This window comes from Girardinichthys multiradiatus, chromosome 3 (genome assembly GCF_021462225.1).
Source record: "Girardinichthys multiradiatus isolate DD_20200921_A chromosome 3, DD_fGirMul_XY1, whole genome shotgun sequence".
In the NCBI taxonomy this organism is placed as follows: domain Eukaryota; kingdom Metazoa; phylum Chordata; class Actinopteri; order Cyprinodontiformes; family Goodeidae; genus Girardinichthys; species Girardinichthys multiradiatus.
In genome coordinates, this window is record NC_061796.1 from 15,005,978 (window position 1) to 15,032,789 (window position 26,812).

Sequence of the window (26,812 nt, forward strand, 5' to 3'; positions counted from 1 at the left end):
ACACAAGGGGTCATTGTTGAGAAATATCTTTCAGCTACACAATGAATATGAACAGAAGAAGAGTAAGCAGGAAGTACTCACTCTACAAATAAAAACAAACATAACACATGTAAACTTATCTTTGCAAGGCCAACGACAAATCTGAAGCAGCACTGTTAAATAAAGCAATACTGTTGTTACTATTGGAAACCTTAGTATACCTTACTAGTGTATCAGTGGCTAATCCTAGCTGTCATGCATATGTTCTAAATAAATCAAAAGTTTACAACTTTTTACAAGATTATTACCACAAACATCTTGCAGCGACTTTTAGTATTGAATGCATTTTCTAAGGGTCGAGAAGAAGAAATATCAATGCAGGATGAACAGTCAGGGGCCTCAGACACAAACTGTTCAGATGCAACTTGGAGGAATTCATAATTGTTTTCTTTTAAACTGACTCATGATGGTAATTACAACATTTATTCATCTCTAAACAGAAAACATTTCGCTTTGCTGTTCAGACTGCCTCGTCCTGGCAGACCAAACAGCCTTGAGAATAGCAGAAGAGCTCTCTGGGTGGAATTCTCCTTTTAATTATTCAAAATCTAACACGATGCAGATCGAGGTAGAGGAGGGGAGACGAAGAGAGTGAATGAGAGGTGGGAAAGCAGAGCAAGATGAAGAAAAAGAAGCGGTGGGGGGAGCCCTCCTGACAGTATGATGCTTTTTTGCTTTGTCTGCAGGGGGTTAAACGACGTGGTTTATCATTAAGGGGAATATTCAGCTGCCATGTCACCGAAGAGTGACCCTTCAAACAGGTCATGGATAGTTCACTCTTTAAACAGGAAATCCCCTCCCCCCTATTCAACTGTGCACGCTGTGAACGGTGTGAGCAGGCGCTGAAGTTTTCACTCAAATGGTGGCCAACTTTAGGTCTTTGCTGTCATTTTACTTTCTCGGTAACCACCATTCAGCTGCAGGATGTAGCTGACTGCAATGTGCAACCAGGTTTACTTGAGTTTTACTTTGCTTTTGATGACTCAATTCTGATTGAATGAACAAGCACCTAAAGTCATATGCATAAATGTTGATAGAACCTTTGTTTCGACTCAACTTACTTGTCCTTTTCCCCTCTCCTTTGTGTTTTTTCACCTTCATTTTTGACCATCTTTGGGCACTTTTGTCTGCATTTGTATGCATCAGAAAGGTAGGGAGCAAACCAGGCAAACCTTTTTCATCTGTCTTCATAAGCCGTATTAATGTTTGCAGTCAAATGTGAGGTGACAGCCATCTTTCAGTTGCCCAACAGCCACCATATCCTGCCTTTCCCTCTATCAGCATCTTTGGGTCCTCAAGGCCCTACCTTTCACTCGAGTCAGGCAAGCACCCAACATCTCCGCCTGCCGCCACGTCTACCCCCACCACCACCTTCAACCAGTTCAGCATTTTAGAAGATGGATGCTTCTTTAAAGCAGAGATTGATTATGGGTATCAGAGTTATGGTATCATTCATCACAGTAGATATAATTCAGATGAGCAGAAATGAGCAAGGAAGTGGGACCCTCAGCCCAATGATGAGGTGGGGAGTGAGACAGGTGGAAGTGGGGATTGATAGATTCTAGATGAGCGTGCATGGTTTTCTAGGGTCTCTTCCACAATTAGCAATCCCTTTTTATACCCACTGTTGCCATTTCAGGCTTCCTACTTTTATTTTGTACCCATAAACAAATCACTTCCAACACTTGTACTTAACCATTAGTAAAGTATTTTAGGGAATTATGGTGATAAATCTTCATAAAAATGTTCAAATCCCACATATAATCTAATTTAAATGTATAATATTTTTCAAAGCCTTTTGATTCTACTCTGTTTATTGTTCTGGTCCATACAATTTTCCTTAAGGTCAGTTCTAATTTTGACCAGTTCCATTTTTTTTAACAGAACCATAGCATAAAATAGAAAAAAGTGGCCTTCAGGTTCTTTGATAAAAAGTTTTCAGTCCGATGGCAAATGAAGAAATATGAAAGAAAAAAAAAAAACTAATTTAAGTAGTTGTCAGATTGGGTCTAAACAATATCTTGCTGGTTGGTACAAATTGACCTGCAGACAATATGCAAAATTTAATGCGTGGCAGTTCCATGCGGTACTAGTTTTTTTTTGTGGCACCAAACAACCAAAACTACAAAGGGACAAAATGACCAGCACCATTGTTTAAGTTGCTTAGTTTTGCCTTTATTGTTAAGAAACTCAGTTTATGTTTTTTTCCCTGTTACTTATCTATATTTTCAGCTGTGTGTGAGAGTGCTTCTGTCTGCATTGATCTCTGCTGATGTGATCGTCCTTCATAGTCTTTTCTCGGTGGACTCTGATTTACAGCTTCATTAGGATCCTTGCGCTAGCTCCCGTTCTTTTTTTATCTCACTCCTTCTGTGCGGCCACATTTGTAGACAAAATGCACAGCCAGCCTTATGGTCAACACACCACACTCTCTTGAAGGAAAGCTGCAGCTGAAGTACTTTACATTCTGGCACTTTGTATAGTTTGTTTCAGTTCTTGTTTGTCATCCTTATAAATAATCTGTCATTGTTCGTCAAGGCTTAGCACCTCATTGTGCCTCGAGAGTTAAAGCGGCGTGGCGGTTTTTGGAGGTGCTTCCCTGCCCCCAGGCAGCCCCACTCAGCTGAAAAGAGCCCCTTATTGTGTGTGTCGGCTTTTTATGGCGCTGTCTGAAAGAGAGGGATGCACTCCAGTCGGCATTCAAATGCACATGGTGAAGCAGCCAGCAGAGCAGGACAAACACCACTGGTTGTAAATGCTTTGAAAAGGAGTGTCTGCATGTGAGTGTGTGTGTGTGTGTGTGTCTGTGTGAGTGTGTTTGAAACTGAAAGGATTTCACCCTCTTTACATCCACTTTTTACTTTCTTGATACAGTTTGTGTCCACCTGTCTCCTGTAGTCGCCTGAAATGACTAAGAAAAGAACCTTAAAGTTTGGGCTTTTCAAAGTTCCCCACTCCCCATCACCAACACTATTATCAGGAGTGAAGTCATGCAGAAATGTAAAAAAAAAAGAAGAAGGTAATCACACTTTGTGCTGGTGCTTTTGTCGTCATTCTGTGATGGAAATAGGTCTAAATATGAGATTAGAACCTGCCAGTGACTGATGCTATTAGGCAGATATGCCATAGACTTCACTATCTTCCGCGAAGGATTAGCGCAAATTATACTGGGAGACGGGCTTGATTTCTCCTCTGCCTGGCTGGATGTGGGCATTTGAGGCACTCTAAGTTGACAGCGTCTGTCTCCGCTTAGTTCTCCGAGACAGGTTATGTGACAGCTGATGCCAGCCAAGGGCTTAAAAAGTGTGTATCTGTGGATGTCGATTTTTTTGTGTGTGTTGGACGGCGTTTGGTCTGCACATTCTGCAAGTTTGTCTATGGGTGTGTGCGTGAGTAGGAGAGTTATAAACTGACAGGCAAACGCTTATGAATGTGATTGCACGTCAATGACTTTTTCTTTTTTCTTCTTTTTTGATGTTAGGAAACAGGTTCTCTTTGAGTTGGGTGACAATTGGGAAAGGCTAAATTTAAGCTTGGTGGCGTTCTCTTTATTTCTACACTTTCTTTTCCTGTGTAAGTTATTCAGTTGTCTGTAAGACTGTCCAGGTAAAACAAGATGGGTGGTTTGAATAACTTAATGAAAAACCTTTCATTTGATTGCTTGAAGTATAGCATTGTTTGTTCAACTCTCAGGAATGTTTCAGGGCGCATGCAAATGCTTCCTGTTTTAGCCTGGCTGTCTCCTCACAGTGCAGGGATTTAGGAGGGGGGTATGTCCTGTAATGCCAAGTAGTAAACTGAAGCGGAGGATTTATAGTCTGAAGCCCTGCTTCTTCCCTCAGTGACTCTGTCCCCTCACCCTCAGGAAGATATGAAGGTTCCACCTTAGACTACCCTTTGACTAGAGTGAGACTGGTGTTTGATTGAGATTGGTGACATGGTGCTCTTAACTTTGGGCAATATCGTAATTTTATGGTCACAGTATTTAAAAAAAATAAATAAATAAAACTTTAACATGATTAAACAACTTTTTCAAAACAGACAAGCAACAAACATGTAGATATAATATAAACAAATTAAATTAGTGATGTTCCGATCAGATTTTACGCTGCCGATCACTAATACCGATCACCCATGAGTAAAGATTACTCTCGATCACATGGATTGTGCTATTGGCTACATGATCTGGAAAAAAGGAACCATAAAATCACCTTAATTTGGACAAAAATATGTTTAACTTTCTTTTTTAAAAGAAAAACTGCAAAAAACTTACAGGCACAATGCAGCAACTACTGAGTCAAAAGGACAACTGAAAAACCTGCTGTCAGTGAAACAATCTTTAACCGATTGAAAACGTTAAGTCTCTTAACAGGCTTAATAATGCAGGGCTACGTCTGTGAAATATTTACGTCCTGGTAGCACGTCGTGGGTCTGAGAAAGGCTGCTAATCCAGCCCAATGAATTCAATTATTTTTCGGGTTATTTGCTTAGCTTCTGACTGTGACACTCATATGGGCGAGTGTTGGTGATTGTGGGCTGCATTAACTGCTGTTGGACTGCTCTGGGTGTCTCCTTTTCATTCATGTGCTTGTTCTTTAAATGTCATATTAAATTCCTTGTGTTAAAGCATTTTGATGTGCTTCCCCCGCAAGGTATTTTTCCATTGCATGCTGCAGGACGCAAGCTTTACATCACTCTCAAAGACAGTGTAAAAGTTGCACACGGCAGACATGTTTGTTTAGGACTTGCTGCTGTGCGCTTGCGCAGTGTGAAGGGAAGAGGGAGATACACTACAGTGCACACAGAACCTCTGCAGCCTGCAAAGTATGTGGTACAGGGTTTTTGTGATTGGCAACAAAAGACATTGATCGGCTTATACCGATCCCATATTTTATCACGGAAATCGGCAGACCACTAATAAAAGTAACAATCACTCCATGCACAATACATAAGAACTACCAGGTCAAGAGGGGAAGAACACTCCTTGGTGTGGATACTGTTACTGACAGAAGACTCAAAGATAACAATTTTTAATATAACTAATTTAGTAGTAGTACAGGGGAAGAAAAGAGAATTGTCAAATGTCAAAATATTTCTGCATCTCATTCAAGCTGAGAGAGATGGGACTTTAAAGAGATAACAAGAAGGCTGGACGCTGGAATGCACTTCTTTAGTTTCTACATGACAGGTAATGAGGAGGTTTCCACATGGCTATCCATGTTTTTCATGATCAGAAATTTCAAATATCTTAATTTGTTATGCTTGTAAACAAAGGAAATTAACTCACAATTTATTTTAGCCAGCTGGCCAGCAGAGCGCAACAACTCGTGGGAGAGGGTCATTGCGGTGCTACTTTATTCTCCATTTAGTTGGAGGAAATTATGGCCACACCTGTGTCTTCTTTGGCATTTCATGAAAAACAGTTCAAACCTTGGGAGAGATATGACGGAAAAGTTTTAATGCTTTTGTAGGCGTAATGTTTTAAAAATCTTAGTATACAACCCATGTCTAATGTAGAAATTCAGTGGGAATGTGCCACACCGAAGGTTAAAAGTCGAAGTTTCACACAACAGAGGACAGTACTTTGGATTAAAAACACAAGCTCTAACCCAACTAAAGCCAAATGAGGATATTTTAGGTGAAATTTGCTATGAATTAGGTTATTCTGCTCAAGACCACAAATGTTTCTGAATTCTGAACTTCTAAGTTACACACCCATTCTTTCTTGCTGTGTATTTTTATTTTCCTCCATGAATTACTTTGAGGTTAAACTAGTGAAATCCAATCAAATCACCTTAAATGCCTGAAAAACAATATTAACACCTTGAGGTTACTTTCAAAATATTGATCTTCACTGTGTCTCCTTCCTGTTCTAACTTCAGCTCCCCCCCTGAGATTTCTGCCCCTTCCACCCACTCATCACAGTCCTCTCTCGTCTTCACCTCTTTCCTTAGCTTGTTCTGATGTATGGCATAAAGACGTGCTTTGCTGTGTCAGCAGGACTGAGCGGGTCAAAATACAGAGTGACTCACATAAAGGTGCAAAGACATACCAGACTGTTAAGGTTGTAAGTCGGCCCAATTCTAACAATGTCATTTTGACAGCTACTAAATGTGCATGGTTAGTAGGAGTTCCCTGACTGTCTGAATCTGAAAATGTCATTGTTTTCCCTTTCAATGGACTTTCGAAATAATATAGTGGATGGAACTAATCTTAGAAAAGTAAATATTTCAGCATTATAGAAGTGATGTTAGGTGTCACTTAAGCCCATATTTGTCTTTCTATGCAGGATATTCCAAATCAGTGTCTTCCTGTCCTCGACGCGGTTTGACTGATCCGTCTGAGGGCCAGTTTGCTGCTGCCAGCATGGGACTTGATGTTTCTCTATTTATTTCCATGGCCGTTGCGTTTTTCCCATATAAAGACTGTCTATGTCTGACCGTGTCACCGCATGATGGATTGCATAGTCCTCCTCTCTCAGGAAAAGAAAGGGGGGGGGGGGGGGGGGGGTCGGAAAGAAGGATGGAGAAGAAGAAGAAGGGAAAGAATGAGCAAGAGAGTTAGAGGAAGCGGAGTGGTGCGGTACAGCAGTGAAGGACATGGCAGCTTAGCACTGGCCAAAAACACTGTGCTGAACACCTGCTCCTGTCTTCAGCGCCCCTTCAATCTCCTCATTACCTGTCAATCTATCACAAGGCAGCCAGATCAAATGTCTGGAGCAGCCAGAACTTGCACAGGGTAGGATAACAGGAAGGGAGAGGAAGAAGGTGGCCTTGGAAGAAAAAGAAGGGAAGGACTGGGAGAGAATGGATGTCTGGGAGAGCTCAAAATGAAGATAAAGTTATTAGAGCAGCTGCATGTGCTTATATTAAGTTTTTTGTGCTAAATCTTCTTTGAGGCATGATTATTTGAGACCTCTGAAGGGAGCTTGACATGTTGCTTCTTTGCCTGTTGAATATTTTGAATGCTTTCCTCAAATCAAATGGCCAAACATGTATTTTTAAATAGGAAAGGGGCATGTTATGTTCACAAATATTTAAATTCTTAACATTAAATGTTTCATACAGAGACCTAAAATTTGTTAAATTTGTTTTTCCAGTTTCCAGTCCCGTTTTTGTACTTCAAAAAACATCAAATTTCCTTATAAACTATAAAATGCTTACATTTTCACTAATTAATTGTGATGTGAGGCACTTTGGGTACTTTGTAGAAAAAAAACGGTGACAGAGTTACAGATTAGATATAAATTAATTGTAAGAATACTGTGGCTAGCTAAGTGTTGGCTGCTAACACTATGTAGTTTTTTATAGGCTCTAAGCTAAAGCAGTAGTAGCTAAAGGATAAAACAATGGTTTGTGATGATGTGTGGCAAAATGTAAGGTACTATGTAGAGAAATGAAATGAAGAAAGAGTGACAGGCAACATACAAACAATAAGTAATAACTGCTTACTGTTAGCCACTACCTTTGCTAAATTTGGCATCTGCTTCATGTAGCTTCCTATCTGCCCAAGCTTTTGACATTTGCTAGCATCGATAGCAAAGAAAAACATTGACAGAGTAAGATGTAAGATACAAAGGATTTGCAAGCACTCTTAACACTATCACCACTGGCTAATAATTAAGGAAAAATTATTTAAAAAATAGTCATCAGTCATTTTCTACCTCTTATTCCATAGTGGTTTGCACAGGAGCTGGTCATCAGTCCATCACAGGGCAACACACAAACAACCATGCACACACTCATTCATATACCTAAGGGTAATTTAGAGAGACCAATTAACCTAACAGGCATGTCTTTGGACTGTGGGAGGAAGCTGGAGTACCCGGTGAGAACCCACGCATGCACGGGGAGAACATGCAAACTGCATGCAGAAAGACCCCCGGCTGGGAATCGAACCCAAGACCTTCTTGCTGCAAGGCAACAATGATACTAACTGCACCACTTTGCAACCCCTATTTAAAAAACATTTTCACCCAAATGTATTATTTGTGGCAGTATTTTGAGAAATTAAATTATGAAAGAGTGATGGGTAAAATATAGAAATTGGTTTCTGCTTCATAGCTTCCATTTGGTTCTTAAACAAAGGATCACACAGTGTTTTGAACTTTCAGAAAACCATCAATATTGCTCATGAAACAATAAAACATTAACCTTTTCACCATATTATTATGATAACAATGCGTACATTCCCTGCTGATCATTATGGTGGTTATACAGGGGTTGGACAAAGAAACTGAAACACCTGGTTTTAGACCACAATAATTTATTAGTATGGTGTAGGGCCTCCTTTTGCGGCCAATACAGCATCAATTCGTCTTGGGAATGACATATACAAGTCCCGCACAGTGGTCAGAGAGATTTTAAGCCATTCTTCTTGCAGGATAGTGGCCAGGTCACTACGTGATACTGGTGGAGGAAAACGTTTCCTGACTCGCTCCTCCAAAACACCCCAAAGTGGCTCAATAATATTTAGATCTGGTGACTGTGCAGGCCATGGGGGATGTTCAACTTCACTTTCATGTTCATCAAACCAATCTTTCATCAGTCTTGCTGTGTGTATTGGTGCATTGTCATCCTGATACACGGCACCGCCTTCAGGATACAATGTTTGAACCATTGGATGCACATGGTCCTCAAGAATGGTTCGGTAGTCCTTGGCAGTGACGCGCCCATCTAGCACAAGTATTGGGCCAAGGGAATGGCATGATATGGCAGCCCAAACCATCACTGATCCACCCCCATGCTTCACTCTGGGCATGCAACAGTATGGGTGGTACGCTTCTTTGGGGCTTCTGCATACCGTAACTTTCCCGGATGTGGGGAAAACAGTAAAGGTGGACTCATCAGAGAACAATATATGTTTCACATTGTCCACAGCCCAAGATTTGCGCTCCTTGCACCATTGAAACCAACGTTTGGCATTGGCATGAGTGACCAAAGGTTTGGCTATAGTTCTGGTGGAAACAGGAGAGTTGAGGTCCACATTTAATTCTGCTGTGATTTGGGCAGCCGTGGTTTTATGTTTTTCGGATACAATCCGGGTTAGCACCCGAACATCCCTTTCAGACAGCTTCCTCTTGCATCCACAGTTAATCCTGTTGGATGTGGTTCGTCCTTCTTGGTGGTATGCTGACATTACCCTGGATACCGTGGCTCTTGATACATCACAAAGACTTGCTGTCTTGGTCACAGATGCACCAGCAAGACGTGCACCAACAATTTGTCCTCTTTTGAACTCTGGTATGTCACCCATAATGTTGTGTGCATTTCAATATTTTGAGCAAAACTGTGCTCTTACCCTGCTAATTGAACCTTCACACTCTGCTCTTACTGGTGCAATGTGCAATCAATGAAGACTGGCTACCAGGCTGGTCCAATTTAGCCATGAAACCTCCCACACTAAAATGACAGGTGTTTCAGTTTCATTGTCCAACCCCTGTACATAAACTTTTTTTTTCATATTTATTATCATCAAACAGAGAAACCTTTTAACAAGTTTTAAGCAACACTCTCCAGCTCCACCATCCCATTCAAATATGTTCATATATATCAGCCAAATACTGAACGGGTTAATGACCTTATGTCGGCTAAATCTATTTATGGAGCACCAACCACAACTATGAAAACCCATAGTTAACATGTATATCGGGTCTCAAAATAAATTAGTCTTCTTCGCAGTAGCATAATATCTGATTATCCTGATTTGTGAAGATCATCACACATCTACCTTACTTGAATGTTGTGTTCTCTTGAGAAATACCTCATGTCATATTTATATCTCAAAGACTAAGGACAGATTACTAGTTTTAATATTTTTGTTTTTCAGGTACCTTTATGTATAGTATATGTTTATGGTAGACAATAGACCACTAAATAATTGCAATGAAAGTAAAAGTGCGATTTTTCTATTTTTGTGTATGTGTGTGTGTGTGTGTGTGAGAGAGAGAGAGATTATAAAATACTAAATATTTTCTTTTTTTTAATAAATGTTTTCCTGAGATAACAATACCTGTGGAGAGTGCTGTATCTTACTGGTGTTCTGTATTGTGGTGTTTAGATGTGTTCTACAAACCTTGCTTTTAGTCTTAGATTTGAATTATTTGTAGAAAAATGCATTTCTAAGCGTGGCCTATAGTTTCAGTGTGAAATGTATTACACATATGTAAGCATGTGGTAATATGTGTGTTTGTGCATTTGTGCAGGCAACACTGAGGATCTGTGAGCTTTAAAAGACAGCTGAATTTGAGCTCATCAAAGTGCATTAGTGCACACATGACAAGTCCCAGCCCTCCAGTTCTAATCTTTTTCTGCTTTTACTCTCTCTCCCTGTGCCGCTTACCTTTTTTTAAAGCTCTCTCGGCCTTCTCTTGCCTTTAGTGTGTGAGCTGTGGTGATTTACGGTAATTATCCATCGTAGGGTCATCTATCAGGCTTGCTGTTGCTAGGAGATGGAAGCAGCTGCTACTGGCTGTTGTCTCGTCGGGGACGGTGCATGTGTGTATTTGTACATACCTGTGTTTATGTGTCTTTCCTGGGACCTGAGCAGGGATGTGTGCATGGGGTTATTACTTGGAGTGTATTTATTGGCAGCGTGTGAGTGTGTGTTTGCCTTGATGCAGGGATTTAAAAGCACAGGTGGTACGAGCCCCACAGAACCGTTAGTCAATAGGGGTAAGGATTATCAGAAGGAAGAAGAATTTGGTGAGGGTGGGGTCAGAGGTTGAAAGGTGCCAGGTGGAGTCTGAGTGTACGTGCTTTTTGGGTTGGGTAGATGGGAAGCTTAAAAGGCACAGGTGTGGTGATAGACAGGGAAGCTGGATGATAAATATATCCAGGCAGATGGAAGTTGGAAGTTGTCGATGCTAGGGGGAGTAGTTTCCCTGGCAGTGAAAAGTGAAAGATTTGGTTTCTCTCATTGTATGTTTGTGTGCGTGTGTGTGCGCTTGTGAGAAAGCAACCCGTATTTCCTACTGGCAGCTGGTCATCCACAGATGGGTGGTGGTTCACATCCCTGCCGAGGGGACCATTCCTCTTCATTTTGCCACCGTAATCCACAGTAACCCGTTGTATCGACCCCGTCTCAGGTTTCATGTCCTACAAAAACCATTTATAATGGTGCAGACATGAGTGCCCGCACACACACACACACACACACACACACACACACACACACATGTAAACACACAGTGAAAGGTCAGCTGCAAACATGTCCTTAACAGTGTGCTTTCACTGGGAATCAGTGAGTAAGTTTGAAAAAGTAGGAATCTGTCACAGGTGACCTGAATGAAAAATTCCAGGTCTGAAAGAAAGGTGGTATTATTTTCAGCTCAAATGGCAAACAATAAATAGAACAATTCACTTGTATTTAATAGGGCCGTAACAGGATCTTGCCGTATTAAGATAAGAAAGACAGAAAGGTATTTCTCAGTATTTCCCATCAAGTTAAGTCTACTCTATCTAGTTACTGCGATCATTTGATATCATCGGATGAAGGATGTTAAAGCTATTATTCTGTTGTATTTTTATTAGAGACTCTTGTTTTAAAGAACGAGTCTGGATTATATTTGATACGCTCGTATTCAAAGTCTAAAACCTGAACTGGATAATTCTACTCTGAAAATAGATTGATGAAAACAAAGTTTGTGATTTAGAAAACCTTTTATTTTATTTGTAAAAACACAAAAAGTGAGGATCTTCAACACTGTGGCATTAGAACCCCCCCAGAGTTATAAAAGCTTAAAAACTAATATCTGGACTAATGAAACTTAGACTGCATTATTCTCAATGGATTACAGATTTTTTTTGTACTACAAAGTTTGTGATTTTTGAAAATAAACAAACAGAAATTTTACATTTTCCCCAAATACTGCAAAATTCCCGTCTCATTTCGTCATCGTGAACCCAATGTCTCATGAGCCAAATTTACTACACTGGTATCTGCAACAAATATAAAAAAATATATATTGAGCACATCCATACGAGCCACAGCCACTGTAAATACAACCTCACTCCCTGCTCCCCATACCAGCCTAATTAGCGCCAGTTAGCATTTGTCATTGAATTTAGGGGTGAAGATTAAGAACACCTCTCAATTAATCTGCAATCAGCCTGTTTGTTAATTAGCTAACCTGTTCTAAGTGGCCTTCGGGGCTCTTGTGTAATTAGCTAAGCTGCTGAGAAGCGGGCCCGTGTGTTGACTTTGACCTAAAACGTACACATGCGCAAACAATGTTCACACACACATACACACACACGGGTTCACATATATTAAATAAGACAAACACTTCACACAGCGTCTGCAGTCGCGTTCAAGTGGGACAAGAGTCGATGTAAATTACATGCAAACACAAACATGGGTTCTGCGTGTTCAGGAGGAAAAAAGCAGTGAACACACACAGACACATATTCCCATTCACATATAAATATTTTCACATTGTCATGCCTGCCCTCATACACTGATTATTCCTCCCTTCACTCCGAGGTAAAACTGCATCCCTCTAAAGCATTCCTAGATAAAGCCAAAAGAGAAAAACTCTGGACTGCCCCCACCCGCCCATGCACACCCTTTTGAACATTTCATCCTTTTCAAGTGCAACATCATTCCCACCAAAAATGAACAGCTTCTCTGTTGCTGTGTTGAAGCGTTTTTTTTTTTTTCCTTGCTCACTTCAAAGCCATTTGTTTACTCTGCAGCCTCCTGACATTGTCTGTGGTAATTAAAGGAGCGCGCTGAAATTTATGGTTTAATTATACGGGCCTTGTTATGCAGAGAGGACCAGGATAAGGTGATATGCTCAATAAAAATAAATAAATTCCATATGGGTTTATTGAACGCTGCTTTCTTTTGTGCAGAGGGCGCAGTTGTATGGGACCCTCTTCAAGTGTGTGTGTGTGTGTATTGCGTTGTTGTGCTCATGCACCCTTATGTATGCAAATGCATGTCCTTTTATTTATGTATTGCCCTACAGGACAGCTGCAGCTTGGTGTGCAGCGTGTGAGAATGAAATATGAAAAATAAATAAATAAAGAGAGACAGATGAATTGCAATCGATTGGCACTGTTTCACTCTATTGATTCCTGAACATGTTAAAGCCTGCTGTACTCTATGAAGCACTCTTAGTCAGAAAACGCTCCACCTATAAACACATAGTTCAGCTGTATATACTGCCTGTTTCTCCTAGCTGTCATTGTGCATGCATTATATGCAGAGGCTGCAACTTGCATAAAGGCTAAAAGACTGTGTGAGAGCATTAGTGTGTGTGTATGTGTGTGTGTGTGTGTGGGTTGTTGTGCTTGCTCTGTAATGGAGAGTGATCTTGGTTATAGCCCACAAGTAGCTTCTCTGAACTGATCTTTGAGTTGGGTATAAATAGCGCTCACTCTATAAATAAAACAGCAGCACCTTTTACACACACACTTTCTCTCTCTCTTTCTAACACACACGCACATGCACACACACTCTCAAACAGATGTTAGGCCGTTTACTTCATGCATCTCACACCTGTCCGGAAGCGGTCATATAGACAAATACTCCTGTCTGTACTCTGTCATTCATCCCTGCATCATTCTCTAAAGGTCACAAGGAAGAAAGTCTTGACACATATTGACATATTTACAGGTGAATGACCCAGACCAGCCTTGTTCTGGTTACCTAACAGATGTCTGACAAGGTATTTGAAAATAAAATGTATGCTTTAACAAATCATGTCACATTGTAGTCACAAACCTCTGTGTAGTCACAAACCTGTGTGTTTTACTGACATTTTATGTGATAATAGTACGCAATTATGAATCTGAAGGAAAATACATGGTTTTCAAATTTTTACAAATAAAAAGTCTCAAAAGTGCAGTTTGCATTTGTATTCAGCCCCTTTTACTCTGAAACCTTTATCAAATCCAGCCATTCCCTAAAGGTCTCAGAGGTTTGTTAGAGAACATTAGTAAACAAACAGTTCAATAAAGATCAAGCAACACACCAGATCAGGTCAGGGAGAACTGCAAAGGGGGCTGAATACAAATGCATGCCACACTTTTCAGATTGAATGCATCCTATTCCATCCACTTCACAATTACGGACCACTTCTTGTGGGTCTATCAATATTTGTGTAATGTACATTGAAATTTGTGTAATGGTTGTGTAAATTGTAATGTGACAAATGTTCAAGATGTATAAATAGTTTAACCTGTCCAGAATATTGTTCAATATATTGGCCTGAAACCTTTCAGTAATATTTGTGAAGTTCAATCAAAGCCCACTAATACTTTAAATTTCTTTGCATTGGGCGGCCAGTGCTGGTCGAGATATGGAGCAAAGTTTCAGAGGTTGCCGCCTTGATACCCTGCCGCTTAAAAGGCAAAACACAGAGTCTGCTGTCAGAAGCATCCGTGGTATGACTTTACATAATGCCACAGGCCCAATGTAACTCAACATGACTTGAAGCGTTTGCATAGAGCCACCCGCACAAACGATTACCAGGAAAGTCGGCGGTTAGCTCACGGAATATCTGCCAATAAAAAAGCATTTCCACGCTAATCCTGTTTGCACAGCACTTATTCACTTTCACACCACTCTTTGCGTCAGTCCATAATAGCAGCTATGTGTCTGAAGAGCAACGTGTCCCATCCGCTGCTGCCTGCCCGGCTCAAACATGGGCTAGGAGTGTTTTGAAATGGGGTGCAGAGGTGGGGAGGGGTGTGGAGATAAATTGGTACAGCGAGCTGGAATGCAGCAGCAGTTATTTAAGGCCCTGTAGGTGCTGCCTAGGCCATATGCTCCCATTATTCCGCTTGGGAGGGGCCCATGTGGGCGTGTGAGCGAGGCTGAAGTGGGGGAGGGGGGAGAGGAGGTAATAGGGAGGAGTGAAAAGGAGGAAGGTAGCTGAGGAATTATTTTAAAGAATGCTTGCCTATCAAGCGCAGAAGGAATTTTAAGAAGGGAGTTGCAGAAGAAGTCTTCAGATGAGATTGAGAACAAATTAGCTCGGAAAGTAAAATGATCACCTTCTCTCTCAATATCCGGCTATTTCACCTTTGCCTTTGCATAATTCATCTCGTCAAAATTTGCTTTTTAAAACAAGTGTGAACCCACCTGAATTATGACTGGAACATTGTGAATGCACAATAAACTCCTGCTCTCCTTCAACTTTGGCTTCTCAGACTAGACTGCTGCAGATAGCTCAATATTTATCCAATCGGAAAACAGGGCCCACATGCAGCTTTTTGCAGTTTGATTCATATCTCTTTCTCTCTTTATTTTCTTTTCTTCTTCCTATCTACTCTGCCTCTTGTCAGGATAAGGCCTGCGTTCCTGATCAGGGCATTGCTCTCATGTTAGCCGCTTCACGGGAAGCACATCCCAGCACATCCCAGTATTCCCTCTGACACGCTGGCAGCAGCATTACCATAATTGGCTTTTCTACATGACGGGACAGAGGAAATAATAATGTCATTTTATTTACAGCCCTCTTGTCCCAACCCGAGAGCTATCAACTGCCCCACCCCCTCTGCTCTGCACCATGCTCTGACATACACCCCACCCCACCCCCTACTCCCACCTCCGTCTCATTTTGCCCTGTGCCTGCGCCGGGCGCGAGCCACGTTCTTTCCACGGCGTGTAGGTCAAGCGATGGCTTTTTGATCAACTCCTGTCCAAAGCCATCAGGGCTGAGAGGCACGTAATGGAGAGCGGGGTGACAAACAGAATCTGGGGAAGGAATAAGACTGCCAGTTTCCTATTAGTGCCCGGCCTAAATGGCCTGGCCCCCCGCCCCCAGCAAAACCCTTACCCACCACCTACACCCCCCCACTATTCCCTGCCATGGACCCACTCCTGTACTGCCTAAATCACATGAGTGAAGGGGTGCGTGATTGGACATTAGTGCCGCAAATGACTGCAGTGATTGCCCCTTCTTCCCAAACCCACATCAAATAAATAAAGAAATGTGTGTAAATAAATAGAAGCAGGGGTGTTGGAGAAATGGAGCCGGTGGTGAGGGGAAGCTGAATTGTTTTATTCCCATCTTTGCGCTCTCTCTCTCTCCCTCTCCCGTCTCATCTCCTTTCTGCCTTTCTTATCTGGTTTGTTTGGCTTTGACAGCGGCCAAATGGTGAAGCTCCTCGGGCCTGACAGAGAGTTATATTGATTTAACAACCAGCAGACTCTCAGCGAAGAAAAGAGAGAAGGCAAAAAAAAAAAAAAAAAACACCCCAGTAGGGCGGGAGGATAGCAAAGTTTTAAAAAGGATTGATATGTTTCTATCCCCCCTCATTGTTAAAATTCTGGCCAGCGGGGTTACAGGTTGTTTTTTATTTGGAAAGTTTACAGAAATCAAGACATGTAAAGAGTTATGTTGCATATGAGGATAATTATTTTTACATACATATCAGAAAAACATCATGTCAACGGTGCCTTCCGAAACTATTGATGCACGTCGAACTTTTCCACATTTTGCCTTGCTGCAACCACAAATATTCATGCTAATAGACTGGCCTATAATTGCTGAGTAGAAGGAAAAATACACATGAAAAATCTGACAAGATTGGTGTGCTTGGTTTCAAGCCCCTCTACTCTAACACCGCTAATTAAATTCCAGTATGGAAGAACTTGTTAACCTATAGACAAATTGCTATGGGTAGCAGAAAACTAACATCCTACCCATGGTGAATCATGGTGGTGGCAGCATCATGGCATGGGATGCTCTTCTTCAGTAGGGACAGGGAACCAGGTCAGAGTTGATGGGAAGATAAATGTAGCTAACTATAAGGAAGTTCTGGAGGAAAAGCTTGAGACTGGGATGTAGGTTTGCCTTCCAGCAAGACAGTGAGCCTAAACATACAGCCAGAGCTAACATGGAATGGAGCATGTTCATGTGTTAGACCTAAATCCAACAGAGAATTGGTGGCAAGACTTGAAAAATGGTAAATACCAATAAGAACCACATTTTTATTTGGAAAGATTCTGAAATAATGTCCTTGTCCGTCCATTACACAATTATATACCTCTTTGGAATGTGCTCACAAAAAATCTCAGAAAATACATTGAAATTTAAGGTTGTTATGTTACAAAATTTGAAGAAGTTCAAGAGGTTTGAATTCTTTTGCAAGGCACAGAACTTTGTTCTTCTGAACACAAGGCAGTGCTGGGTTCATTGTATCGGGGTATCTTAATATCGAAGAGTACAGAGTCTTGTAACATTCAATAATGTTTAATATGTTTGGCACAAGCCAGAATCAAGAGCTCTTACATTATTTAAGTAGTCTTTCAGGAGCACTCTAATTTAAACAAGAATAATGAGAAGTCAGATGGGAACCAAACACATACATTCTATTAACGTTCCTATGTGTTGGTGGCTGTAGCTGTATAATTCGATGTATCTTGAGACAAAGAAACCTTTAATTGTACATGGTACTGCAATGCAAGTCAACATTATTGTTCATTAGGTTATTTTAAGATATCTATATATATGGGTAATTGCAAATGTATACATAGACCTTGACCTTTTTCATAAACCTTAATGTATTTTATCCAGATTTTATGCGACAGACCAACAAAAGGTAGAGCTTTACTAGATTTGCAATTGGTTTTATATCAGGTCTATGACTGGGCCAGTCTAACACGTGAATATGGTTGTTGTCCTGTTGGAAGATGAACCTTCATCCCAGTCTGAGGTATTTTGCATCCTTATAGGATTTCATCCAGAATTGCGTTGCATTTACCTGCATCCATTTATGAAGAAATATATTCCCACAGCATGATACTGCCACCGTGGGGTTGGTCTGTTCAGGGTATTAACCAAAGTTTTGCAAGTAGACTTCTTGTCAAATGTAAAACAAAAACCAAATATAACACCAAGGCTATGAGTAGTATTTTATTCCTTATTGTCTTTCATGTTCCTTTTTATTAATACAGCAATAATAGGAGATCAGTGACAGAGTCTTGGTAATGCAATTTTGTTTTTTTGTGAGTGTGTGATGGTTGTGCTCTGGCCTGGCTGGCGGTGGCCTTGATCGCTGCCGCTTCTGAGAGCGAGTCTGCCGTCCCGTCCTGCCACACTGCCAACCCTCTCATTGATGGCGGCACGTCCCCAAGCAAAAGTGACAGGCGCTTTGGCGCCCCTGCAGATGGCCCAGCTCACAGGCATCATCCGCTCTGCAAACCAAACTGGCATGGACGGCGTGCCAGCCCCTGCCCCTTCCCAAGCCTGTCCTCTTCACTGCCGGTTTTTGCTCCACGTATGTGCACCTAGGACCAGACAGGGGGGAAGCTTAATCTGCTCACCCGTCATAAGCACACATCTTCGAGTTGCAGTGATTGAGCTGATGTGTAGCTTTTGATATTCTCTTTTCATCACGCCTCGCGTTTTAGCCTCCTGTCTAAACAGATGCAGAGGAAGCGATCAGACTCACGCTAACCACATTTCATTACTAACATTGCATGTTGATGGTGTGCAAAGCCACTCACTTCGCTGCCTGTGATTCTTACAGATGTCGGTTTCTGCCAGTCTTTTGTCTGTGTGCTTTTGATATCTCCCCTCTTTGTTGTTTCCATGACAACATGGCAGGACAGGAATTGATTGACAGGGATCGTCAAAGGGTTCCTAGGCGACCTGCTCATCGCTGGAAGCCCCTCCCTGTTGTATTCTGTTTTTTGTCACTCACCAGGATATTTCTGATCCACTGCCTCTGAACCTGCTCTCTGTGCTCTGCATGTGAGCCTGTTTGTGTTAAACACTATAAAATATTGGGGTTTAGCTATTTCTCTATTTTTTTTGTTTTTGTTTTTGACTACAGCAGATGTTATTTACTTAGGTAATTCCTGCTGTATGCTTGTTCTGTGCCGCTGTTCTTGTGAAGAGCTGATAGCCATTCTCTTGGATGGTTTATGCTTTTGTTTTAAATGGCTGATGCGTATTGATAGCCCGCTCCTCTAGCAACGTGTTAGGGAGAGGAGAGGTGCTGTAACAGAACACACTCTGCAGATGTGTTGTAGGGAGAACAGCACATAATGCTAATCTGCTGTGTTAGGGATTTTCAGGAGTTTTAGAAACTGTCTCGGTCTCAGTCTGTCAGTTGGATTGAAGCGCAGCCAGGTTCTCCTGTAGTGCTCTCATTTCACAGAAATCTTGTCATGCGTTAGGGGAGTATGTTGCTCATTTGGGGAGGGATGTATCAGTGGGTACCCGGTAAACTCAGACTTATAGACGACATTATGGCTGGTGGCTGCGGGTTCGTGCTCTACAAGCAAATGTATGAGCTATAAAAAGTGCATACACAGATATTCATGGGAAGGTAAGCGTGCGGACAAACTCGCACTTGCAAAGGCACGCACACACATGCGCATCATCATCATGCAGTCACAGTTGATGGTGCAGCTGCTCACCTTCCCCCAACCCTCCTCCACCCATCTCCTCTCAGGCAGCAGTAAATGGTGCCAGTGTATATATATCAGGTATTATGTCCACTTAGATTATGATGTGACAGGTTAGCGTGCCGTTTGAAGTTGACTGCACATCTGTTTCATCAGGAGAGACTGATACTGGCATCTAGGACGCACATCTCACCATGCAGGAAGGAGATAAAGGAAGAAGCTAGGGGGCTGTCGTTCCTGTCTCCCTGCTTCACTCACTTACTCTCCCTATTTTTTTCCTCCTACAGCCCTTCTCTTCACCACCACCTCTCGCTCACTTTTCCTTTCTTCCCCATATCTTTCATTCACTTATCCCTGCCTTACTCTCTCACTTTTCTTACTATATAGCTTACAGATGCCTGCCTGTCTACCACAAGCACGCAGATTCAGATATCTTTTCTGGGTAACCGATCAGAGTTTTGTGGTCGGGAGCTGATGTCCAGTTGTGTAAAGCTTTGCCCTGCCAACTGAAGGATTATGTATTATGGAGTTTACATTTTAAACTATCTTTAACATCTACAGTTAGCCTGAATAGCATTTGTAACTCTTACTAAGAGTGTATTCTCTCAAGAAAAGTGTATCCTTCCCTTAACTCTGAGATTCAATAATGCTTTTAAACATTCAATACTGAATGCTTAAAAGGACAAAACAGAGCAATTTTGCTGTTTTACTTTGAAGTTATTTTCTTAGATGTCGGCATGTCTCCTCCATTTAAAAAAAATACATTTTTACTCATTTTGTGCCTCCTTTGACTTCATGTTTTGCCTCCTCATTGATTTTAAAAATAACTTTAAGTCTCCTTCCCACATTAACAACTTCCACCCAGAAAAGGGTTGTAGTTCGAATGTGCAGTTAGCATGCAAGTATTCTGCATTTATTGACCAAACAATTATGGATTTTAGAGACTTGTCAGATTACAGTCACTAGACGATTCCTCTGTGCATCTTTTAATCCATTCCCTTTGATTTCGCAAATAAAAATATCTAGAAATGCACCAATTGATTTTTTTTGTGGCAAATTTCCAATCTTCTGTTTTTGTAAGACGTTGACCTGCAGTTACTGATTTTAGCCACTACCAATTCCTCTTTAAGAGCTGCAGAATAGACATAAGGCATTCAAAGTACTTTTCTAGTCTTTCTGCAGTAAGAGGTAATTATTTATTAATAAAGATCAGAAGCAACGTCACTCATCATGTTTGTCAGAGAAACTGCCCTAACCCTAACCAAAAGACTGCCAACATTTTCAAGTCCAGCATAATACGGAAAAGACAGTAGTTGGAAGCTACAAACAGAACAACTTTGGTGTAATGCATTTAGCCTTCTTGTTATATGCTGATGTCTAACCCACTTTTTGAAAGAAGCAGTCTGAATGAATAGAGAACATGTCTTAATGGAAAATAGTTTCCTTTCAAATTGTTTCATACATCTTTAACTGCTTTTATCATTTTATGTTAATAGCAAACACTTGAGTTTCCACATACTCAACTTGGAAGAACTTAAGTGTGGTGCGTTTACTGATCAACAAAAGACTGGGCACTGGTCAGGGCTGATCAAGTGGTACATTTTCAGATTCTGTTCACCACCTTACTTCTCGGGACATCTGTAAAAATGACTTTCAACTCAAAAGTTTAATTTACGACAAGCTTGTATATCTCCAAAGTAGAATTGTACTTATTTTAACTACCAATCAGTAACAGAACTTAAATGTATGAGAACATTAACTTTATGGAACCTGATGAATAAAATGTGGTAAAAATTGAAGAAGAGAGAAGAGGGAAAAAAGAGGAGTTGAGTTTGCAAGCATGCAGCTGGGCTAACAAGGCCAAACAGTCATTGATTTTCAGGGAAACATGAGACATGTGTGGAAGCATAGATAGCCGAGAAGGAAAAGGACAACTGTCAGAAACTCAGCGAATTATTTTTCCCTTGGAGGCTTTTTTCACCACTGCCTCTCAGAGCCACATGTGTGTAAAATACACACAAGCTCATGCATGCATGCATACAGACACACACATACACATTTTCCATCATTGAGTATTCATTCCTTGTTATTTTGTCCGTGGTCCTGTAAATGTGGCGTTAATTTTTAATTCCATCAAGCTGACCTCTTTTTTTTTCCCTCTCTTTTCTGCATTCTAGCGTACATGCCCGAGGATGAGCTTAAGGCAGCCACTCATGATGAGGAAGAGCACCTGCAGGATGACGGCCTCTCTTTAGATGGACAGGACACAGAATTCCTGTGCAATGATGAAGAGGAAGATGTGGATGGAGGCCAGCTACCCAGTTACAGAGACTCTCCACTCAGCAATGGTACTAACCCAGATGCTGGATATGGGTCTCCACTCAGTGATGCTAGCGAACGACTTGCAGATATCAAGAGCACTTCTTCCAGGGACGGTCAGGAGAGGGAAGGCTCTGCTCCACCCTTCCGTCCCAACAACGGCCTGTCTTTCCAGGATAGCCTGGCGCAAATGAAAGCTGTCTATGCAAACCTAATCTCAGATGCCTCTTGGTCTAGCATCACAATGGACATCATGAAATCTAAGCCTGCTCCAGCTAGCAGTATCAACACTGCTCTCATGACTCCAGAGCCTGTCTCTGCTGTCTCAGTCTCACCAACTACAACTGCAAACAAGAGCAGTGTGGTGAACATGGCTAACAGTCACCACAATGGTAGAAACTCCACCAACACTATCAACCACACAGGAAGCGTGAGTGCCAACACCAATGGTACAACAACTAGCTCTGCAAGCAGCCACAGTGCAACCAGCAGCAGTGGAAGCAGCACTGGAGGAGCCAGCAATGGAAGTGGTGTAGCCTATGACTGGCATCAGGCAGCACTTGCTAAAACTCTTCAGCAGACCCCATATCACCTTCTACCTGAGCCCAGCCTCTTCAGTACAGTGCAGCTCTACCGACAGAACAATAAGCTGTATGGTTCTGTTTTTACTGGGGCAAGCAAATTTCGCTGCAAAGACTGCAGTGCTGCCTATGACACACTGGTGGGCCTTACAGTCCACATGAACGAGACGGGCCACTATCGAGATGACAACAAGGATAAAGAGGAGGACCACGGTAAGCGCTGGTCTAAACCACGCAAACGTTCTTTGATGGAAATGGAGGGGAAAGAGGATGCTCAGAAAGTACTGAAGTGCATGTACTGCGGCCACTCATTTGAGTCCCTACAAGATCTCAGCGTACATATGATCAAGACCAAGCATTACCAGAAAGTGCCTCTAAAAGAACCAGTGCCAGCCCTGGCTACTAAGCTGGTGCCAACCTCAGCTAAAAAACGTGCTCTCCAAGATGTTATAGTCTCTCCATGCTCCCCAGACTCCATCCACGCTGGTAGTGGTGGTGGTGGTTCTGTGTCTCTTGGGGATATGGGTAAAGATTCAAAAGCTGCAGCTAACCCCTATGTGACACCGAACAACCGCTATGGCTACCAAAATGGTGCCAGCTACACATGGCAGTTTGAGGCTCGTAAAGCGCAGATCCTTAAATGTATGGAGTGTGGGAGCTCGCATGACACATTGCAACAGCTGACTGCCCACATGATGGTTACAGGTCACTTTTTGAAGGTTACAAACACTGCATCTAAGAAGGGCAAACAGCTGGTCTTTGATCCAATAGTGGAAGAAAAGATTCAGTCTATCCCGCTACCCCCAACCACCACTCGACTCCCTGTTGCCACTACTGTTAAATCCCAACCAGTATCCCCTGCTATCTCCTCTGGCTCTGAGGATAAGAGGGAGGAGATAGAGGATGAAAAGGTTGAAGGATGTGAGCCTATTGAGAAAAAAATCAAAGAGGAGAAAGATGACTCAAGTGAGAAATCAGAAACTGATACTACATCATATAAATACCTTAGAGAAGAAGACCTAGAGGAAACACCTAAAGAGGGTTTAGATATACTAAAATCTCTTGAAAATACTGTATCTAGTGCCATCAGCAAGGCCCAGACAGGTGCACCCACATGGGGTGGCTATCCTAGCATTCATGCTGCCTACCAACTGCAAGGTGCAATGAAAAGTTCAGCTACTGTTCTTCCCCCAACTGTCCAGAGTGTTCAGATGCAGCCAATGTTTAACAGTGGGCTACGAGGTCTTGTGAGTGACCCAAACTCTGTCATCCACTCCCCTCGGAGCCCTTCCTCCCCAACTCCCCTCAGGAGCAATGTCACTGCCATGGAGGAGCTTGTTGAGAAAGTGACTGGAAAAACTGCCACGGTGAAAAAAGAAAAGGAGGAGAAGCTGGTCAGCCTGGAGAGATGTAGGCCACCATCATTAGTGAAATCACCTTCTCCTGCACTGAAAGAGCAGAGAGAGCAATTACCATCTCCAAATGACCTTTCTGTAGGTAAACCATCCGGAATGAGAAGTATCAGCCCAGGTAGTGTAGACTCAGGGCTCATTTGTAAGAAGGAGCCCAAAGAGAGTCTATTGGACGGCCACAGCAACCCTTCAAAAAATGGATCAGAGACATCCCAATCCCCAGTAACAAATGGTAACAGTCTTGGCATCATCACTGATCACTCACCTGAAAGTCCTTTCATCAACCCTCTTAGTGCACTCCAGTCAATCATGAACACGCATCTGGGAAAGGCCTCCAAATCTTTGAGTCCAGCAGCAGATCCACTGTCTATGCTTTACAAATTCAGCAACAGCATGATGGATAAACCTGCGTTTACCACAGCTCCTCAGGGGAAGTTAGCTGAGCCCGTCAACCACTTTCAGCTGTATGAAAACAACGACCAGCCCATAGACCTGAGTAAGAATAAGTCCACTACTAATAGCAGTAACAACACCAACAGCAGCAGTGTTCTGTTGACCAGCAATAGTGTAAATGGCAACAAACCCCTTATTTCCCTCCCTGAATCTGTGTCCTCTCCTTTAAGAGAGAACGCTCTGATGGACATTTCGGATATGGTGAAGAACCTTACAGGAAGACTGACGCCCAAGTCATCAACTCCCTCCTCCATCTCAGAGAAGTCTGATGCTGATGGTAGTGCATTCGAGGATGCCCTGGAGGACCTCTCGCCGGTACAGAAGAGGAAAGGGAGGCAGTCAAATTGGAACCCTCAGCATCTTCTCATCCTGCAAGCGCAGTTTGCCTCTAGCCTGAGGGAGACCCCAGAGGGCCGTTACGCAATGACTGACCTGGGCCCTCAGGAAAGGGTCCACATCTGTAAATTCACAGGGCTGTCAATGACAACCATATCTCACTGGTTGGCAAATGTGAAATATCAGCTGAGACGGACTGGGGGCACCAAATTTCTCAAGAACATGGACTCATGCCAGCCTGTGTTCCTCTGTGGTGACTGTGCCTCTCAGTTCAGGACTCCCTCCTCCTACATCAGCCACCTGGAGTCTCACCTGGGCTTTAGCCTGAAGGACCTGTCCAAACTGTCAGCGGAGCACCTACGGGAGCAGCAGGCTGCCTCAAAGGTGATCACAGACAAAATGACATTCGGTAGCCAACTGTCAGCCTTGACCACACCGGAGGATGACACGGGCTCTGTGTACCAGTGCAGACTTTGCAATCGGACATTCGTCAGTAAACACGCAGTCAAATTGCACCTCAGCAAGACCCATGGCAAGTCTCCAGAGGACCACCTGGTGTTTGTCACTGCTCTGGAGAAACTGGAGAAGCTCGACAAAATGGAGAAAGTTTAATCAAGCAAATCCGTGAGCTGCTGAGGGAAAAGACTGACAGCTGTGGAACTGACTAGAATTTTATTGCACTAAAATGACATTGTTCACAGTTACTGCACTGGGCTGAACTGAGCCGCCAGAAGAAAAAAAAATCAGTCTTACTATTTTTAGTTGTGACGACTGCCTGACTGGACCATTTCAATGTCGTTTCTTTTGTTTTGCCAAGCTTTTTTACACTTATTTTGTAAAATATTTATATGCTATTTGTCTGACCTGTGCATGTATTTTAGTGAAACAAGGTTAAACATGAGATTAAAATTTTTTTATGGCAAAAATACAACTACTGCTTCAATGCTGAAAGTGGCGAGTGGCATAAATTGGAAGTCAGGACTGTGTAATACTTGATATCAAGAAAATGAACATTAAATGTGTACACCAAAAGAATGAAAGGAGGATACCCTGAAAGACTGAAGTACAGTAGCACCTTAGACAGTTGAATTTGTGAAGATGACATCTTTTCAAGTATCTTGCATTTCTTAAAATCTGATTTGAAAAGATCCAAGAATTATCATTCCCACCTTTCCAATTTTTCCTCCTTGTTATTTTTTTCTCTAACTTTTTTAAAATAATGAATAGCCTGCTTATAAATCTGTTGGTGTATTTAAAAAAAAGATAATTTGGAAAACTAAAATGCTGCTTCTTGGTTTCAAGTGAACGGCCATCTGTATGCAAGTTTGCTCTCGAAAAAAGAAGCTTTCCTCGCTGTGAAGTATCACTTTATAGCAATTTTCCAGTTGTATGGTTTGTTACAAGTTTCTCTTTCTAAATTGTGTCGCTTTGTTCAGCTGTAAAGAGAACAGTCCGTTACATGTACATGACCACCAGTGAAACGTCAGTGCTCCATGAGACATATCTTATACCATTTAAAAAGGCTCAACATTCTTTGTATCTTAAGGTGTGTGCATTCTCTAACTTTTATATTGTCATTTTATATAGAAAAATGATTAAAAAAATAACATAAAAACAGATGGTGTACATAAATATATGCTGTAGAGCTACAAAATGTCATTTTTTAAAGAAAAATACAAATTAAGCTACTTTGGCTCGTTTACAGAAATGATTTTAATTATACTTGCATCCAATTTGATGCATGAAATGGTGTGGAAAATAAATAAGCGATGCACAATGACTATACAATTCAATGTTTTATTGACGATATTGTAAAAAAAAGAAACAAAACAAACTTTTTAGCACCAGTTAGTTTGTTTCCTTTTCTTTCTCAATTGTAAAATAAACCCCAAAGCAGTTGTTAACAGTCATATATTTGTGGTTGTGTGTTCTTTTGTCATGGTGGTGCAGCAAACTCATCGTGTATAAATCTCAGCTTTGCAGAAATCTGCTCTTGGGCAAATTAAAGCATTCACATCCATATCAAATCCTGAACCAGTGTAAACGGATTTCTTTTCATGGTTTTTCTAAACACGGGAGTTGCAGAGGTGCCATTTAAAATGGCCCCCATAGCAGACAATTTTGTTTGCTGCAATGGGCCCGCTTTTAACTTTAAGCCAGATTTTTTTTTGGCAAAAAAAAAAAGAAGTCATTATTGTCATACTTATAACTGATGACTGAGCTGCATCATACCATCAATGATTGTGGTGATAAAAATGACGGGGATGATAAGCCTGTAAGGGGGCTTATTGTACTGTGAGAAAC

The 26,812-nt window shown here is 41.8% G+C and overlaps 1 protein-coding gene across 3 annotated transcripts in view; it reads left to right on the forward strand.

The window, feature by feature from the left end:
* LOC124865223 (teashirt homolog 1-like) overlaps window positions 1-26,418 on the forward strand; it is a 48,169-nt gene extending 21,751 nt beyond the window's left edge. For all 3 annotated transcript variants that reach the window (XM_047360188.1, XM_047360182.1, XM_047360194.1), the window contains one exon: window positions 21,585-26,418. In XM_047360188.1, coding sequence (XP_047216144.1) covers window positions 21,585-25,120 — 3,536 coding nt within the window. In that variant the 3' untranslated portion in view covers window positions 25,121-26,418. The remainder of the gene's footprint in view (window positions 1-21,584) is intronic.
* The last annotated feature ends 394 nt before the right edge of the window (window positions 26,419-26,812 follow it).